Raw genomic sequence first — 19,661 nt, forward strand, 5'->3', positions numbered from 1 at the left:
TTTAAGAATTTTTTACAACAGTGTTTTCTTATTTTTTTGTGTTTTTTCTGCACCAAACCAGTCCGGCCCTGTACACAATCACCAAAAATCGTTTCCATTGTTGTTATTTTCTCCCAAATTGTTTACAATCGTTATCACTTGGTACGAGAGTCGGTTTTTCGCACTGATAAACCCATCAGTTTGTTGGAAAAACACGCTGCTTTCGGAAGCGAGCGCTCTTGGTGAAATCCCAGTCACAACACACCAAGTGCGGGAGTTCCGCGAAACCCTCCGACGATGACACACACCTCCTCCTCCACGTCGTACCCTTGGGGATCCCGATGGACGGCCTCTGACGCAGGCGTGCTTTTCGCAACAATGAAAGGGCCGGAGCCGCGTGGGGACGGCCCGAGGAGGGGCTCACCTACATATAACGTTGCCCCCAGAGCTCCAAACACACCTTGCTTTGCTTCAAGTCACCAGAAGCGTGTAATTGACAGACGGTTCCAGTCACAATCGTGGTCGAATTCACGCTTTCAAATTACACACTCGCGATTGCCAGCAGTGAACACCTAGTGCTTTCAGGCTGATTTTTTTTTTTTGGCTCTTCTTCGTACGCTCAAGTCTCCGGTTGCAAGACATGGCTGCTGTGGCTGCTGCTCAAAAAAATCGCGAAATGTTCGCCATCAAAAAGTCGTATAGCATCGAGGTGAGTCTAATTTTATTTGTAAACAAACCTGGCCTTAAAACAATTCGGTTAAAAAACCAACAACAACACCATTAGGCTACGATTAGATAAAATTCAAGACTAATTTTCTCATCGTTACGAACTTTTTTTTTGATTTGTTGTCCAAATTGGCCTTGATATTTATGAGATTGGCGGGGAAATTAGTCAATTAACGGTAGCAAGGTAGTTATTACATTAATGCAATTTATTAAATATGTATGGTTTACAGAAATTCTAATTAAAAATTAAATAAATAACACTGACAACCTTCAGACGAGCGTTGCAACACAGTCGAGGCAAGACTGAGCTTTTCTAAAAAATGCGTTATGAAGACAATTAAACATTTGATGATTATTAAGAATAAGGTCAAAATTAATTGTTAACCGATTTATTTTTTGATGACTTAGCAAAAAAACACACAAATCACTTCAATTTAATGTTTTTCCTAAATAAAGTTAGTGAATATTGCTAATCAAAAGTCCTAAAAAGCTTACAAAGAAAATCATTAATACTTTATTTCTTCATTTAACAGTAAAATAATGTTTATTATTAATTGAAAGCGTTAAACACAAATTCTGGCAAAGATGGCTTTAACTGTGTCAAAAAATTATTTTTATAACATTTGAATTTTTGAAATTTCTTGCTTAAATTATTGTCATTGAGGGAAAAAGGGACATTTTTAATTTTTTCGTTAAAAATGTTAAGTCGAATTCTAAGTTTGTTTTTTTTAAGTTATGACAGAACAAAAAATTAAATTGAATGAAAATATTTTAACCTCGTCACCAATTTGTGAGCATTTCCTTTTACTTTAATTTTGTTTTTTGGTATTCTATAATTTTGTTATATCTTTTTATGCTTGTTTCAAAACTAAAAAAAAAATTAAACTCAAAAACTAAGTTCTAGAAATTAGAAAAAAATCTGCAAAACCTAACTCGCTTGTAAGTTATAAGATTGTATTTTAGATAGTTTTTTTATGATTTTTTGTTTTTGTTTTTTTGTTTCCTAAATATGTGCGCATTAATAAATCATTGAAAATAAAAATGTTGATGTAAATTCGAAACTATTAGCTTTGAATCAAAATAAATACAACCAAAACAAAAATAGAAAAGAAAAAAAAACTGCAAAATTTAATTCGCTTCAAACACTGTATTTTTGATCAATTTTTACGTTTCTGCAAACTTTTATGCATTTTCTTTTATTTTTGTTTTGTTTCTTGAATATTTTTAAATCATTGAAAAATATGTTAAAATGAAGTCAAAACTTCTAGTTCTGAAACAAAATAAAAACAACTAAACTCTTTAAAAACTTTTGGGTTTATTTTCAGAATTTTTTATTCGTTGCAGTGTAACATTTTCGCTAGTTTAAACAGAGAATCAGAGTCATTATTATTAAAAAATTGGGTACTTGCTGTCTTTTGTATTTGTTTGTTTATTTAAGGTTTCAAACATTTTTCTTCAGTCAATTTTTTTTTTAATTAATTAAGTTTGTTGTTCAAAATTTTGGAAATTTTGGTTCAGTCTATGTTCAAATGTTTTAATTCTTACTTGCAAGATTTTATCAAAGCAAGCTGAAAGATTATCGAATTAAGCATAAGTTTCCAAAAAAAGTAACTGCTGTGATTTCATTTAGATAGATTTCAAGGTGTTAATTTAATATAGTTTTTATTTTTATTCAAATTAGTTTCCAATTCAGATTCTTAGTTCTAAAACGAAATAAAAACAATTAAATATAATATAAATAAAAATAATATAATAATAAAAAGAAACTAAAAAAGAAAAAATCTGCAAAATCTTAAAACATTGTATTTCAGTTCAGTTTTTACGTTTTCACAAACTTTCATGCATTTTCTCTTATTTTTATTTTGTTTTCTCAGTTTTATTGTGATAAAAAATTTGCGCCTTAAATTATTGAAAAAACTTGTTCACTTAAATACAAATCTTTTAGCTCTGAAACGAAATAAACCAAACTTTATTTTCAGAATTTTTATTTATTGCATACAAAAATTTTCGCTAGTTTAAACAAAGTTTATTTCTAAAAAAACAAAACCCAACATTTTACAAAAGTGCTAATAACAAATGCTAAAATCTCGCTCAAATTTGCAAAACTGCAAAAACTTACTAACAAAAAAGTAACAAACATGAATTATTTATCAAAAAAAAAATAATAAATTAGGTAGGTACTGTTTTTGTGTTTACTTGATTTTCAAGGTTTTAATCATTTTGTTTGATTTTATTTTCATTTTTAATTAGTTTTGTCTTGCTTGAGTCTTTTAGAGCTAAAATTAAAGGTGCTTTTTTCATAAGATGTGCATAAAATTGTTCAAAAAAACAAAATTTTGGCGCAAATTACTTTATTTTTGCTTTTCTTATGCTTTTTTTTAATCTGCCTTAGCTAAAATATCAATGACACTTTGTTAAAAAATCACTTAAAAATATCAGAATTTGGTGAAAAGTGCCTATTTTGAGCGGTTTTTGCGTTAAAAACTCCCACATTTTGCGAAAATTTGCTGAGAAAGGTCAAAAAACAAAAAATTAGTGTTTCACCACTTTTTCGAACTAAAAAGCGATTTCAAGATTTCATCAAAGCAAGCTGAAATTTCTTAAAAAAAATACCTTCCGTAATTTTATTTAAACATAGATTTCTAGGTGTTAAACATTTGGATTTAATTTAATTTTTATTTTTAATCATTTAAGTTTTCAACTCAGATCCTTATAAGCATTTCTGGGCTAAATCTTTCTTCCTTCTTCCAAATTGAACGGAAAAAATTGGTAATTTTGTGTTGTTTTTTGTATCTTTTCTAAAATTTATTTACGTTCTTTTACGAAAAACGAGTAAACACTTCACATATTTAGAGACAAAACGCTGTTAGTTTTGCATTAAAGAGAACATTTCAGAACACACTAAAAAAGTTGAAAATCTTTATTAAAAAAAATTAATGTCCAAGGTTATTTTAACTGTTTGCCATAATTTTTTTGGAAAATGTTTAATTCAAAACCAATGGCTTTGAAGTCTTGACCAAGCCCGGAACCATCTTCTTTGAAAAATTGGACAGGTTTGATTAAGTCAAGTTTGAAGAAAAAAAAAATCCGAATCAGGTTGTAGCCGGATTTGAAAATCGGTAAATTTTGGTGTTGTTGTCTGCAACATGGTATCCTTTATCCTTCGTCGTAGCCGCCTTCAAGTGCGTTATTTATCAGAATCTAAAATCAAAAGTGTGCTTAGCGAAAGTGTAGTTACGACACCAAAGTTCCGTCCACATACATTAACACAAAAAATGAGCTGTAATGATAATTATTTTAATTACAAGGATACTGATTAAACTAAGATCATGGCCGGAGAATGCATAAAAACCTAAGGCAATGTAAATGTCCCATGACCTTGCTCTGAGGGCATTCTTGCCAGCGTCCACTCCCCTCACTCCTGGATAAAACGAATCCATTGCATTTAAATAAATTAACTTTCATCAGCCAATTATCGGCTCGAATTTCCGGGCTCGCGCTAAGAAAGTCGGGCAATTTCCCGTCTTCTTGCCGTTTCCGGCTGGAAGAGACAATGGTTTTTAACAGGGGATTATTTCCAGAACGGTTATCCCGCTCGTCGGCGTTCCCTTGTTGACGACGCAAGGTTCGAGACTTTGGTGGTGAAACAAACCAAACAATCGGTCCTGGACGAGGCTCGCCTTAGGGCCAACGGTAAATAAATCAGTGTTGTGTTGTTTGCATGATCCGTTTGCATGATTTTGTTGTCAGATTCAAGCGTTGATCCCGAAATTGACATCGAGGACAAACCGGCACAGAAAATCGACGGCGAAGACGGTGAGTAAAAGGGGAGATTAATTGCATTTTTTCAAGTACTTTGCGTAATTTGAGTTGCGAGGCCTTTTTGTCCAGCTTTTGTAGTGTTAAGGGCCAATTAGCACCCTCCATTTGGCGCGGTTCTAAAGTTAAAAACTAGAAAAAATCTGCGTTGAATTTAAAGGATAATTTGGTTTTCATTTACAAAATTCTCAATTTTCAGCTGACAAATTTTTGGTTTATTTTTTTAATATGTAATTTTAACTGAAAATCTCACAACAGCATTAACAAAAAAATACTCTACTTTATTGAGAATATATTTTTTAAAACGATAAAATCAACCTAATTGATAAAAAAAGATCAGTTTGGATTTTTCAGGATTTCACGATTCTTTTGATCTATTTTAAATGTTTTGAAAATCCACAACGATTTTAACTATAAATTTGACATAAGTACTGAAAAAGACGCAAATTTGATTTGGAGTCAGAACAGGTTTTTCTATAAAAAAATATAAAACAATAAAATCAAGCTAATTTATGATAAAAATCAATTTGAATTTTATTTTCAGGATTTTGAAACTTTCAGTAGCCGTTGCGTTGCTTGTAGTCAATTTTTTTGGCCCACTTTGAAAAACGATTTAAACTCAAAATTTGACAAAAAGAATTCACGAAAATAATACTAAAATAATATGTTCTTTCAGAAAAAAATTACCAATTTAAATTAAATGTAATTTGCTAATAGGAGCATTTCTTTTGATGCCTATTTTTGTTTCTAAATTCACTTTAAAACATAGTTTTATTTGAAACAAAAGGGTATACTGGAGTCCCTTGAACTCAAATACAAATTGTGTTCTTCTTGGCAATGTCGTAAAATGAAACTAGTTTTGCTTTTTTCTTCTTTCTAGCGTTAAGCAGGTGTTTGAGGTGAAAATTTACAGTTTTTTGCGATAATTCGCTAAACCGGACCAGAAAATTATTACAATGACATTAGTTTTGCGTTCTTTAAATGTTTTAATAACTTGTTTGTTTTATTAGAAGCAAAATTGTTTAGCAAAATTTAACGAATAAACTTTAATTTTAATCAAAAATTTCGATTTTAGCATTTTTCAAAAGTTTTGCATGTGCTTATTAGTTGTGCATTTTTTTTACTCGTCAATATTTTTCAAAAATAAATCAAAAACCTAAATTGGGTCAAAATTTTATTATTTTTGTAATTTTCAAAAATTCAGGCATGTGCTAAAGTGTTGCCTTTTTAGAACTTTGTAGCACACTTTAATAAAAAAAAATGAAATAAAATTTTGTCTAAAATGTGCTCTAAAATCGCCAAATAAGGTCGAAAATGTTGTTGGTTCTACTTTTTTTGATTAGAAGTAAGTAAAAAAATTCTGTGGAGAACATAAACCAAACTTTAACTTCAATAAAGCAGGACACAAATTCGCTTTAAAATTGTTGTTTTTTTTTTACTTATTCATTTAATAGAAATATTTCTGCTGAAAACGCAATTATTTAGCAAAATTTTACAAAAATAAACCGAAATATAGTACATTATGTTTTTGAACGTTTCAGTACATTTCTCCGAATTTAAAATTATTTCCAAAATTTCATCTAAAAGAATCGGAAAAATCGTATTGGCTCGGAAATGTTAATTTTTATTTGAGCCTTTATTTGCAATAAATGAAAAAACACCATAGTTTTAAGGATACATAAATTTATAATGAATATTTCCTTCATAAGTGACCAAAAAATGAAATATTTCACAAAATATTTCAAACATAAACCGAAAAATCACTGGATTAGGAACAAAATGATGTAATTTTTAACTTATTTGTTGATATTTTAGGCACGTTTTCAAGTTTAAAACTTATTTTTTTTCGGTAGATTTCTCTAAATCGGACGAAAAAATTACAAAAATGGGTCGAAAATAGTACATCTTTAAACAACAAGATCAACAAAATGAAACGCAATTGTAATAAATAGAAAATATTGTAACTTTTGCTTTTTTAGTAGAAAATAATCTTAACTTCAATTTTAATAAACTGGGACACAAACTCACTTATTTAAAACTTATTTAAACACTGACTTATTTAATGCTAACCTTATTTCTTTCATATGTTTTAACACACTTTTCAGCTTGAAATTCATTCAAATATTTGGCAAAATTTTTCATAAAATAAATCGATAAACGTCGAAAAGTGTATAATTTAAGCACATTTTTAGCGAAAACCTAATTTTTTCACTAATTATAGCAAAACTGCACTTAGAAATCACAAAATCACCTAATATAATTAATAACAATAAATAAATAAAAAATACAATATAAAATAATAAAAAAATTAATTAATATTTAATAAGAAATCGTAATAATAAAACAAATGTGTAAAATGCATTCGTCTAAAAATAAAAATTAGGTCGAATCTAATAAACTTTTTCATTTTTTTAACACATTTTCATTCATAAAGTTAAATTAAGTTAAATTAATTACACTTTTTAAGTAACACAAACTTTGATTTCAGTAAAGCAAAAAAAAAATTCGTGACAATATTTTTTTATGATTTATTTAACATGAAAATTGATTTGATCAATGCGTTTTAACTTATTACAGTGAAATTTGGTCGAAAATATTTTCAGGATTGGCTTTACAAAGCTTTTATCTGAAATAAGGGTAAAAGCTCTAAGAGTCGGTTTATGGAAAGCAAAATTAAAATTTAATGCAGAATTAAACTAATCCGAATAATGCATTAACAAATGGTAAGTTAATCGTAAATTAAATTTTAATTGTGATTAATATATTCTGTAAACCTAAAGCCCTTAAACTGTAATTTCAATTAATTGAATTTTTTAGATTAGATGAAAAAACGACAAATTACTAAATTAAGTCAAAAATTGTGTAATTTAATTTTTTTGATTTTTTCAGCAAAACTTAGTTTTTTTTGCTAATGTTTGCAAAACTGCACTTAAAAATCACAAAGTTGTGGCAAATCTAATAAACTATATTCTCTTTTTTGAAAGTTTTAACAAATTTTCATTTATAAAGTCAAATTAAGTTAAAATAATTACACATTTTTACATAACACAAATTCACTTTCAGTAAAGCAGGACTGAAACACTCACAAGAATTCTTTTTTCTTCGTTATTTAACATAAAACTTATTTGTTCCTTGCGTTTTCACTTTGAAACGGATTGCTGTTAGTTTTTCGACAGTGTTTGCAAAATTGCAGCAAATGACGAGATAAACAAAATCAAATGCAATTATTTTTAAGTGAAATTTTGACTAAAAAGAGGGCCGAATTTGGTCTAAAATATTTTCAGGTTTGTTTTTATCGGAAATATGGGTAAAAACTCTAAAGCTTTCCTAGGGACTCGATTAGATTAAAAAGAAACGAGAAATTACTAAATTAGGTGAAAAATTCTGCAATTTTGGGCTTTTTAGGAAGATTAGGCACTTTTTAATTCTAGAATTCAGTTTCTAGAACGAATAAATTATAGAATAAACTGGAAAATCGTCATATTGTATCGAAAATGTTGTTACTTGTTGCTGTTTTCGGACGCGTTATTATTTAGTCACTGAATTATTCCGCAAATTGTTTGTAATTGGTTCAATGTTTGTGTTTTTTTTATCTTCTAAAGCTTTAACTTTTTGCCAGATTGTCTCATTTACTGATAAATTAAGTCCGAACAAAGATCCAAACTGTTGCACTAAACATAAAAATCTGCAATAAATTACGGATCGTACGAATTGAAATAATACTGAAGGTAATTGCATTGAGTTACAAGAATAAAGTGCGCTCCGCACAAAGCCAGTCCCACTCCGTCCGGCTTTTATAATGTCAAAAGTGAATTTTCACCCTCCATTTGTCGCGGTTGAAAAGTTAAGCCGTGGAAATATGGCGTAAAATAATAACGCAATTCACCCGAACGCGCTATTTCCGCAGATTCTGGCCTGACTGAGGAGGAAGTCGTCCTTTCTAATGCCATCGCCGAAGGGCCAGACGCTGAAAAGGCTCTGCAGCGTGCCGCCCTAATCCTGCGTCTACGCGAAGGCATGAACTCGCTCTCCAGAGTGCTCAAGAGCATCGAAAAACACCAAGGGGCAGTATGTCACCTGGAGACGCGACCCAACCAGAGCGACAACAACCAGCTGGACGCGCTCGTCAAGGTCGAGATGACCAGAGTCAGTCTCTTGCAACTTATCAAGTCGCTGAGGCAGTCCAGTTCGTTGGAACACTGCACTTTGATTGGAGAGGATAATATTTCGGCGAAGAATCCCTGGTTTCCAAGACATGCCAGTGATTTGGACAACTGCAATCATCTGATGACTAAATATGAGCCTGATTTGGATATGAACCATCCTGGGTTTGCTGATAAGGAGTACAGGGCACGTCGTAAAGAAATCGCAGAGATTGCTTTTGCCTACAAATAGTAAGTTCGACTTGATTCCAAACCCATTTTTTATTTTACTGAAAATGTCAAAATTAAAAAAAATATAAAATTAAATTAAATAATTGCATTTTTTAACAAATACAAAGCCACATCAGCAAATTTAAATATTTTGACTGAGAAATAATAAATAATAAATTTTGGCTTGAAAGTGGTAAAGCCTCTAACTTGTTCACAAAAATTTGTCAAAATGTATTAAGTTCCAGTGTGTTTGTCTGAAAATTATAAATACTTCAAACAAATTGTAGCATTTATTTTATTAATTTAAGAAATAATTTAAATGTTTTCCCGCTAATTTCGAATAAAATGTTTTAATATCTACTTTTTCGTTTTATATTTTTTTTCAGAATTTTTTGTTAAAGAATGATACACTTTCTAAGTTGGTTTTTTTGCATTAAAAATTCTCCGAAACATATTTAATTCAAATTCTTCTTAAATTTTTGTAGAATTTATTTTATTAAAATAATTTTTGCTTAATCAAGTTCAGCAATTTTAAATTTTTCGACTAGTAAAATTATAAATTGTTTGCTTCCATTTCAGTGTTTTCCGTCTCAAATTTGAATTTTTGTGGGATTTATTTTATTAAAATAATTTTTGCTTAATCAAGTTCAGCAATTTTAAATTTTTCAACTAATAAAATTATAAATTGTTTGCTTCCATTTCAGTGTTTTCCGTCTCAAATTTGAATTTTTGTGGGATTTATTTTATTAAAATAATTTTTGCTTAATCAAGTTCAGCAATTTTAAATTTTTCGACTAATAAAATTATAAATTGTTTGCTTCCATTTCAGTGTTTTCGGTCTCAAAAATTAAAAAAATAAAATTTTTGGCTATATTTTTTTCAAAAGCTTTTGATTTTTTACGTATTATTTAAACAATTTTAAATATTTTAACCACTAATAATCAATAGTTTACCGAGCTTTTGAGTAACAACAAAAGTAAAAAACAAAATGTTTTAATAATTTTCCATTTATATTTTTCCTAATTTTATGATAAATATGTTCTTTTGCGCGGCATTTCTGATTTTAGATGAGAAATTTTCCAGGAAAATCATTTTAACACACCTTGTACTTAGTATTAACTCGAAGTATTGTAAAAAACATACAAGGTGTAAGAATTTAATTGTTTATCAAGTCACCTATGCAATTTGAACGTAATTTGCCGCCTAATTTAAATTATGAATGTCGTCAAAGTCACAGATTTCCTAAAATAATGCAAAAAAGACTTCACATCTAAAAACGAAAGAGTACACAACAACAAAAATCACGAAAATATAAAATACAAATCAAGACAGACCTTAAACTTGAAAAAACTGACGAAAAATGCAAAAAAGGGAATAAAGTGCTAATTCAAAGAATTAATAGAGATGACAGTCATTCCATAGTCGACTTGATCAACAACCATTTTTGAACACATTGTATAAAAAAATTCTGTAGCACTGTAATCCAGAATTTTAAAAATTGAGTTGGCAATAAAATATAATAAAAAAATTAATTAAAAAAAATAAAATGAATAAAATAGAGATAGAAGATATAAAAATTGATAATGATAAGCTCTCGTTTTTACATTCTTTAATTTTTTTACTTTATTTTATTATCTTATGATTATACAATTTACGAGTTTATGTACTAGCTAATAAATGGCCCATTTCGCAAAATTTGGTTAAAATAGCACACAAAAAATGCCAGAATTAGATGAAATTTGACTATAATTTGCCTGTTTCAAGCGTGAAAGCACACATTTTCAGTATTTTTTTGAATAAAAAAAAAAGGGAAGAAACTCTTATTTTGTGATAGGTATTTTTTAAACAAGCTAAATATCTAATACATTATCACTAAATTTAAGTAATCTTACCTCTTTTAAGTATTCTAGTTTGTTTCTCGATAATTTTTTTTCGTCAAATAAGACTCATTTCTTTCTCAAAATTTTACACAAACCGGTTAGAAATTGCATTTTAAGTTAAAAAATCACATTGTTTTTATATTTCTCACACTTTTGAGCTTATTTTTACCTTAGACTTAACAAGATATTAAAAAAATATACAACTATGTCGAAACTGACAAAGATTTGACCATTTCTAGCGTTAGAGGTTAGTAATTTCAAGAAGTCTCGCTCAAAAATGCGAAAAAAGCACATATTTTGGATAAAGGTGCCGTTACTTTTGGAACTTTTAGATGTTATTAAAGCACTTTTTGAACGAAAAACTTTATTACGTTGTGAAATTTCATCAGAAAGCTGAAAAATCAGGGCTTTTTTGCATTTTTTAAAGGTTTATATACGTTTATAAAGAAAAAAATTGTGATAAACCATTTGAAAAATTTTGTAATTAAATTTCAATTTACGTTATGATTGCCTTTTTCAATTATTTTGAACTGTCTTAAACTAGAAATTCACTTACTTAAACAGTCCAAAAATGATGGTTTTTGAGCGTTTTCATTTAGTCATTTTTATAAACTAAAAACTTACCTTTTGTCTGAAACTGTCAATTTTTCTTAAAAATCGTCTGCAGAGCTGCATTTTTAGGTCGAAAGTTTGAGTTTCTATGGAAAAAGTTTTTCGAAAATTTAATTGATGTACTTTTTAATTTTAATTTTTTTATTTTATCGTTTTATGATTCTTCAAAATCTGTTATAAAATAACTTGTACTACCTACATAATTCAGTACATACGATACCAAGTTTTGACAATTTATGAGAAAACTTGTTTTTGTTTTAAATTTACTACAAATTTTTGAATCATAGTTTCTTTTCGTTATTTAAGTGATTTATTTAATATTTTCTCTCTCACCAAAGAAAATGATAATTGATAATGTTGCTATAAAAAAATATTTCATGGTCAATTTTATTTTTGGTTTAAAGAGAACTTAAATTATTCCTATCATCAAACGAATTAGCGATTTCTGGTGATTACGAATGTTATAATTTTTTACTTTTGACCACCAGTTAATTAAATTAATAAAAACTGCGTCACTAATAAATTTAATTAATTCTTATAAAATTGAAAAAATCACTGAGAAAAACGATCCTTTCCGGGTGACTAACCATGTGTTCGGTTTCGTTCCAGTGGAGACCCCATTCCCTACATCCAGTACACGGAAACCGAGACGAAGACCTGGGGCTCCGTGTTCAACACCGTCCTTGAGCTGATGCCAAAACACGCTTGCAGCGAGTACTGTCGCGTGTTTAAAATGCTCCAGGAAGAGGACATTTTTACGCCGGATCGCATTCCACAGCTGGAAGAAATGTCGAACTTTTTGAAACGCCACACCGGTTTTTCGCTGCGTCCGGCCGCCGGCTTGCTCACAGCTCGTGATTTCCTCGCTTCTCTCGCTTTCCGCATCTTCCAGAGCACCCAATACGTCCGACACAAGAACACCCCGTACCACACGCCCGAACCGTAAGTGCTCTCGCTTTGATTCAATTTCAACTCCATTATGACGCCGAGCCAGTAATTATCCCCCATATTTAATACTCCAGTCAATAAGCTTCTAAATCAATGTTACGAAAAAAATTGCATTTTTGTTATAAATTATTGTGTGGAGTTTTTAACTGAGATAAAAAAGGGAAAAATCAAGCAATCGACGGAAAATGATTGGTTTATCATGTTGTCTGAAATTTCTGTTTTGTTTAAATAACAAATTTCAAAATTGGAGAATAATGCCCAAGTCAATACTGCTCTTTAATAATTGTTTATTTTTGTAAATTTTTCGAAAATTGGGGAAAAAATAATCAGTTCATTAAAAATGAAAAAATCGGACATGAATCAGGATAAAGAGTTTTTGAAAGCTTATTCAAAAGCGGTAAGAGCTAGAATGCCATGAACATTTTCAACTTAACGGAGACTTTAAAACGTTCGTTGATTTGTTGCATTTTATAATAAAACTTTGCAGTTAGTAAGTAAAATATAAATAAAAAATAAAAAAGCAGAGGATCGTCTTACTGAAAAAAAAACTGTGAGATCATCAAAAAATTAAGCTTCTGGAACTGGAACTAAAAATTAAAGAACAAACGTTTATATACAGCGTGCTCAAAAACTGGCGCACCAACTCAATGGTGTGTGGTAGAGAAGTGGTTACATATAAAGGTAAAAATAGTAAAAAAATTCTTTGTATTAAAGTTATTGATAAATACCGGATTTTAGATAAATCATATGTGGCAACGTTGTCTAACAGTCATGATCGCAATAAAATTTGAGTAACAATAAAAATAATTATTTTTGAAACGGTTTCCTAGGAAATAATTCCCAGTGTTGGCACATCTACACATTGTGATTTTTTGGATAAATTTTAATTTTTTTAAATTAAAAAAAATGTTAAAATCTGATAGTAAATTTAAAAATAATTATTCATCGTTTTGTTACGGAACGATTACCTGGTATGAAACATAAAAACATAAAAAAATAATAAAAACTAAAGAAGTTAACACAATAAGTTTGTAGCTCCAGATTTTTTAAAATATAACTTTAGGAATTTTTTCAACATTTTTCCTCTAATCTGCACTTGCTTCTCAATAACGTACCACTGAGTTGGTGCGCCAGTTTTTGAGCACCCTGTATAAGTGCTCTGTAATTTTGTCTTTTCTTAAAAAAACCGTTTTTTTACAATTTATGATAAATAATGTTCCTTTGCTTGTCAATGATAAGCCTCTAAATTTTTTTCATTTCGTCAAAAATTTTCGAAAACGTACATAAAATTCAAAGATATCTATAAACAGAAAATGTTTCAAACAGATTTTGTTAATTTTTTTTGAATTTGTGAATATTTTGATCAAAAAATAGTCAATTGTTAACATGTATTACCTAAATTTAAGTGATTTCTCCCTGCTTTCGAATAAAATGAAAATTAAAAGAAAATTGTTTTTACATCCTGGTATCTTGGTTCTAGATAAAGCTAAAAACTTTACGTTTTTTGAAAAAAAATACTCAATAAATACATATTTTTACGCGTTTTGGTCATTTTTCTTCCATTTTGTTAAAAATTCATCGAAATGTATTATTTTTTCTAAAAACAGTAATTACTTATTGAAACAAATATTGGAGCATTAATTTACTTATTAAAAAGTTCTTATTTCGCCAAACTTATAGCAATTTTAATTATTTTGACCAAGTGTTTACCTAAATCTAAATGTTCTTATACTTTTCCAATTTATATTTTTTCACAATTCGTGATGTCTAATGTTCTTTTGCCTGACAATGAAAAGACTACAATTTTTTTGAGTTTGTCAAAAATTTTCTAACACGTATACATGTATTAAATTAAAAATGTGTCTTTTTTTTCAAAAATTCGTCGAAATCTATTGAATTCAAATGTGTGTTTTTGAAAATAGTTATTACTTGTTGAGACAAATATTGCATCATTTATTCTAATAAAAAAATATAACCTCATATAATTTTGCAATTTTAAATATTTTGACCAAGAAACCGTCAAGCATTTACTTTAATTTGAATGTTTTCTCTCTCCTTTCGAATAAAATAAAAAATTAAAAAATCAGAATGTTTTCATCTTTAAATTTAAATTTATATTTTTATGTCAAATAATGTTTTTTTGCCTGACGATGATAAGCCTCTGAATTTTTTCCTTTCGTTACAAAAGTAAACGTTTAAAAATTTTTTAAATTTCTAAAAATAGAAAATGATTCAGACAAATTTTGAAAACTATTTATATATATAAAAAAAAATAATTTATCAAATTTAGAAATTTAAAAAAAAAACAGTTAATTTTGAGACAAATATTACAGTATTTATTCTAACAAAAAAGTCTTTGTTCATCAAATTAAGCACTTTTAAATATTTTAACCAAAAAATTCGACTGTCTTCCCTCTGCTTTCGAATGAAATAAAAAAATTAAAAAAAACAAAATGTTTTCATAATTTTTCAATTTATATTTTTTCACAATTTATCATAATATGCTTTTGCCTGGCAATAATAAGCGTCCGATTTTTTTAAAATGATTTTAAAAATATTTCCAAAACGTATAATAAATTCAAATGTGTCATTCTAACAATAAAAATGTTTCAGAAAAGTTTTGGTAATTAATATTAAAAAAAATTAATTCATCAAATTTTAAATATTTCATCAAAAATATATATGGTTGATTCTCTCTGCTTTCGAATAAATTAAAAAAATTAAAAAATTCTGAATATTTAGCTTCTGAGTTTTTTAATACTCCAGTCACATAAGCTGTTAAATGAAAATATTGGAAAAAAGCTTACAATTTTGTTAATAATTATAACCAACCTAAACTGTAAATTTGTACAAATATAAAAAAATCATTTTTATGTAAAATTTCATGTTTTACAATTTTTATTTCTTACACTTAATTTTCGGAGGTTGAAACAAAAAATTCACAGTACCTAATTTATAGCAAAAATACGGCTTTTCCTTTACATTTTTAACAATTCTCAGTTAATTATAATATTTTACTCGCAAATCGGATTAGAATCATCGATCAACGATTTAGTCGATTGAATCCGTCGTCTCGTGGGCTTTCAGTTGATCAGCTTTGTCTTTTCAGGGATTGCATCCACGAACTTTTGGGCCACATGCCCCTGCTGGCAGACCCCAGCTTCGCTCAGTTCTCGCAAGAGATTGGATTGGCTTCTCTTGGCGCCTCCGATGCTGAAATTGAAAAATTATCAACGGTAAGTGGAATTTTACCTAGAAAATGCAGAAGATTGCTTGCAGTCGGTGCTTAGCGTGTCATGGTCAAGTCTAGATACGCGTGACCGGTTAATGAAAAGGTTCTAGTGTAGATATTTGTTTAATGCGAACATGGTCAACCGATCTTGCGAAATTATAGAAACTGGGTTTACGCGAGATTACGGTTTAAAGGGAATTTTCACAAAGAAAAACAAATTTCGAACAAAATATTTGGGTCGAGCGAGAGGAATTTCCCATGTCTTTACTTTTTATTTTCGAAATATTCAACAACCAATTAACCAATAAAAAAATAAAACGAAAATTCACTTATGTCGCGAAAAAGTGACAACATTTTTGCTTCTTTGTATATTTTTTCAAATGTTTAACTATTACGTTTACTACGTTTTTTTTGTGTAAATTAAGATTACCTATGAATGAGTTTAAAATATTATTTCTCTGAAATTTTGATTTCAATTGCATCAAATGATTTTTTTTATTAAAAAGTATAGCTATTATGCTAGTTTTCAACAGTTTGAACAATTAAAAAAAATCAAATAAATCGTTTGCATAGAAATCTATACAGATAAATAAAAAAACAAAAAATATAAAAAGTCCTGAATCTTGTGTTTCCAAATTTTCCGCAAAAAAACAAAAAAATTATCAGTTCAAAAAAAATCATTAGAGACCTCAAATTCTAATGTATTGATTTTAACAAATTCAAGCTCAGAAATCCAAAAATCAGATCTTCCACATTCAAAAACATGTCAAATTTAAACCAAATTTTTGAAAAATTTTTAAAACTTGAAGTATCCTAAACTAATAACTTCAAATATTCAATTTAGAAACCTGAAAAATGCTTTCATAAAGCTTGAAATCAGAATTGTTGCCAAATATCCAAAATTGCAAATTCACAAAAATCCGAAAACTTCAAAATTTTAATAAATTCGTGCTCAGGAAACTAAAAATATAATATAGTGAATTTAAAAACGCGGCAAATTTAAACTTGAAAGATACAAAATTTTACACGGATTAAAAATCCGTATTGAAACCCAAAAAAATCTCAACCTAAAAGTGTGTAATAAATTTTACCGAGCTTGAAAACCTGAAATACCGATTAAATGATAAAATCTGAAAAAAAAACTTATGAAACTTAAAGGCATATACATATCCTTGAAAACAATATACAACCCAAAATTATCCAAATTGATAAACTTTAATTAATAGCTTTAGAAACATCTGAATTAAAAAATTTAAAAAGTGCTTTAGAAAAGGTGATAAATCGACCAATTTTTTTAAATTTTTATAAACATTAGAATCTACAGAAATTCTCGCAATAATAAATCAAAAACATGACTTAAACTTTTAAACTTGAAATGTTAAACATGTTGCATAAATTTGTATTTTAAAACTTTTAACAGAAATTGGAACAAATTTCAATCTACAAATACAAAAAATGTAAACGTAACAAAACTGAATTTTCAAAAAATGGAAAACCGGAAACTTAAAAACATTCGGAAATATTTCAATCTACCAGAGACTGAAAACGTGAAAACATAAAATGTATCATAAATAAATAATAAAAAAAACCTAAAAAAGGTGAAAAAAAATTTCTCCAAAATTAGTTAATTTGAAAATCCCAAATTTCTGAAAAGCCGAAACTCAAACGTTTTTTCAAAAACATGAAGATGTGTTATTAGAGTATTTTTTAATCCAAAAAAACTGAAAAAAACTAGGAATACAATGTTAAATCTAAAATTCTTTTCAAATTCAAATTCAAATTCAGAAATTCCAAACATCGTTTCAAAACATAAAAATCTGAACTTGTGTAAAATCAAAGTAAAATTTATAAATATAAACACTTAAAGCAAGTTTCAACTTGATAATTAAAAATTATCGATGTGAATTCTAAATTCCTAAGAAACCTTATATTTTTTTGCAAAATAATTAGATAAACACCCAGACAGTGAGAATGTAATTACATAACAACATTCAGAAAAAAAAACAAATAAATCTAACAAAGCCTGAAAACTTAAAATTATTAAAATTGGAGGAAAAAATTCTTAAAGAGCCAAAATTCGAAACCTAACAACTTAGAAAATACTATAATTTGAGAACATTGTTAAATGGTTCTAGAAAAATGGAAATCTGAACTTGTTTTTTAAAAATTAAAACAATTTTCTACCAAAAAAAATTTAAAATCACCAATTTCAGAAAAACATGTAAACTTCACAAATCTAAGTTAGTAACTACGAAGTGTTTAAACAAACCTAAGTAAGCTGAATTTCTAAAAAGCCTAAATTCGAAGACAAAAACATTGAAAAGTAGTAAGTTAGAGAATTCAAAAACCATTGTAATCATGTACCTAGCTGTAATAGGAGAATAAACCTGATAACAAAAGCCTGAAAATTCTGAAGCTCTGTTAAACTTTACAAATCTAAGTTACTAACTACGAACTGTTTAAACAAACCTAAGTAAGCTGGATTTTTAAAAAGCCTAAATTCGAAGTCAAAAACATTGAAAAGTAGTAAGTTAGAGAATTCAAAAAACCATTGTAATCATGTACCTAGCTGTAATAGGAGAATAAACCTGATAACAAAAGCCTGAAAATTCTGAAGCTCTGTTAAACTTTACAAATCTAAGTTACTAACTACGAAGTGCTTAAACAAACCTAAGTAAGCTGAATTTCTAAAAAGCCTAAATTCGAAGCCGAAAGCATTGCTAAAATAAAAAATCGAAAAAGCGCGAAAATCTGAATGTATCCCTTCAGTTGAGATTATCTGATGATCTTAAAAATTTATCGAACAATAAGTTGATTTAGAAATCGGAAACCATCAAATAAAATGTAAGACAATTTACAAACAAGCCTCAATTTGAGATTCCAAGTTCAAATTCCAACAAAATATTAACAACCATAAACTCGTCAAAAATCTAAGACCGTAGTTAACTAGTCCAAATGTGGGAATTTTAAAACCGAGTAAATCGAAAAATTCAAATAAAATTATGGTAGAACGCGACAATATTTTTGAAAAAACATAAAGCTCTGAAAATGTCTACAAGGAAATATAAGAACAAAAAAAACAATAAACAAAAAACAAAAAAGTGATTTCAATTAATTAAATTTTATGTCGTATTCAGGGAAATTTTAAACAAACGAGTGAAAAATCTGAATACGAACAAATTAAATGATGAATTAAATGATTTAAAAATGTTGAAAAAATCGTACTCAAAAATTTTCTGACATCAGATTTTGGTTTCGAAAAATATCCATTTTGATGAAATTTTTTCGGCTTAAGTATTTTTATTTAATTTTTCTTTTTCATTGCAGGTGTACTGGTTCACCGTCGAGTTCGGCCTCTGCAAAGAAAGCGGCGTGGTGAAAGCCTACGGCGCCGGCCTCCTCAGCGCCTACGGCGAGCTCCTGCACGCCCTCAGCGACAAGCCGGAGCTGCGGCCCTTCGAGCCGGCCGTCACCGCCGTGCAGCCCTACCAGGACCAGGAGTACCAGCCCATCTACTTCGTCGCCGAGAGCTTCGACGACATGAAGGACAAGTTCCGGCGATGGGTGTCGGCCATGTCGCGCCCCTTCGAAGTGAGATTCAACCCGCACACCGGCCGCGTGGAGGTGCTCGACTCCGTGGAGAAGCTCGAAACGCTCGTCCACCAGCTCAACACCGAAGTCCTCCACCTGTCAAACGCTATAAACAAAATGAAAGCGCCGTCGTATCAGTGAATGCCGGGTAGCTGTGTGACTGGTGCTACCCTCGTGCTTTCATCGGCTCATTGTATAAATCTGTCATTACCTGTATTATAACAGTCTATAATTATTATTGTTTAATGTACACGTAGTTTAGCGTAGACAAGTGATCAAGTAGCTTGTGATCTCACTTCGAAACTTATGCACCGATTAGCTGCGATAATTTAATTTTATTTAATTTTTCTAGATATGCTTAGTGATATTGAAGCATGGTAAAGTATTTATTTTATTGTAAAGTTGCACCTGCACGATCGTAAAATATAGAAAATTATATGTTAAGTAATATTTGTTGTAACATATAAAAATGCTATAAAATAAAGTGTGCGATAATCATAA

At 29.0% G+C, this 19,661-nt stretch overlaps 1 protein-coding gene across 1 annotated transcript; it reads left to right on the top strand.

Annotated features, from left to right (window-relative positions):
* Positions 1–619: 619 nt before the first annotated feature.
* ple (pale) lies at positions 620–19,301 on the top strand. Its single transcript, NM_001098829.1, has 7 exons — positions 620–688; positions 4,287–4,398; positions 4,456–4,521; positions 8,432–8,918; positions 11,999–12,331; positions 15,447–15,573; positions 18,897–19,301. The coding sequence occupies exons 1-7, from the start codon at positions 620–622 to the stop codon at positions 19,299–19,301; spliced, it is 1,599 nt and encodes a 532-aa protein (NP_001092299.1).
* Positions 19,302–19,661: the final 360 nt, after the last annotated feature.

Source organism: Tribolium castaneum, chromosome 1, assembly GCF_031307605.1.
Source record: "Tribolium castaneum strain GA2 chromosome 1, icTriCast1.1, whole genome shotgun sequence".
NCBI classification, from domain to species: Eukaryota; Metazoa; Arthropoda; class Insecta; order Coleoptera; family Tenebrionidae; genus Tribolium; species Tribolium castaneum.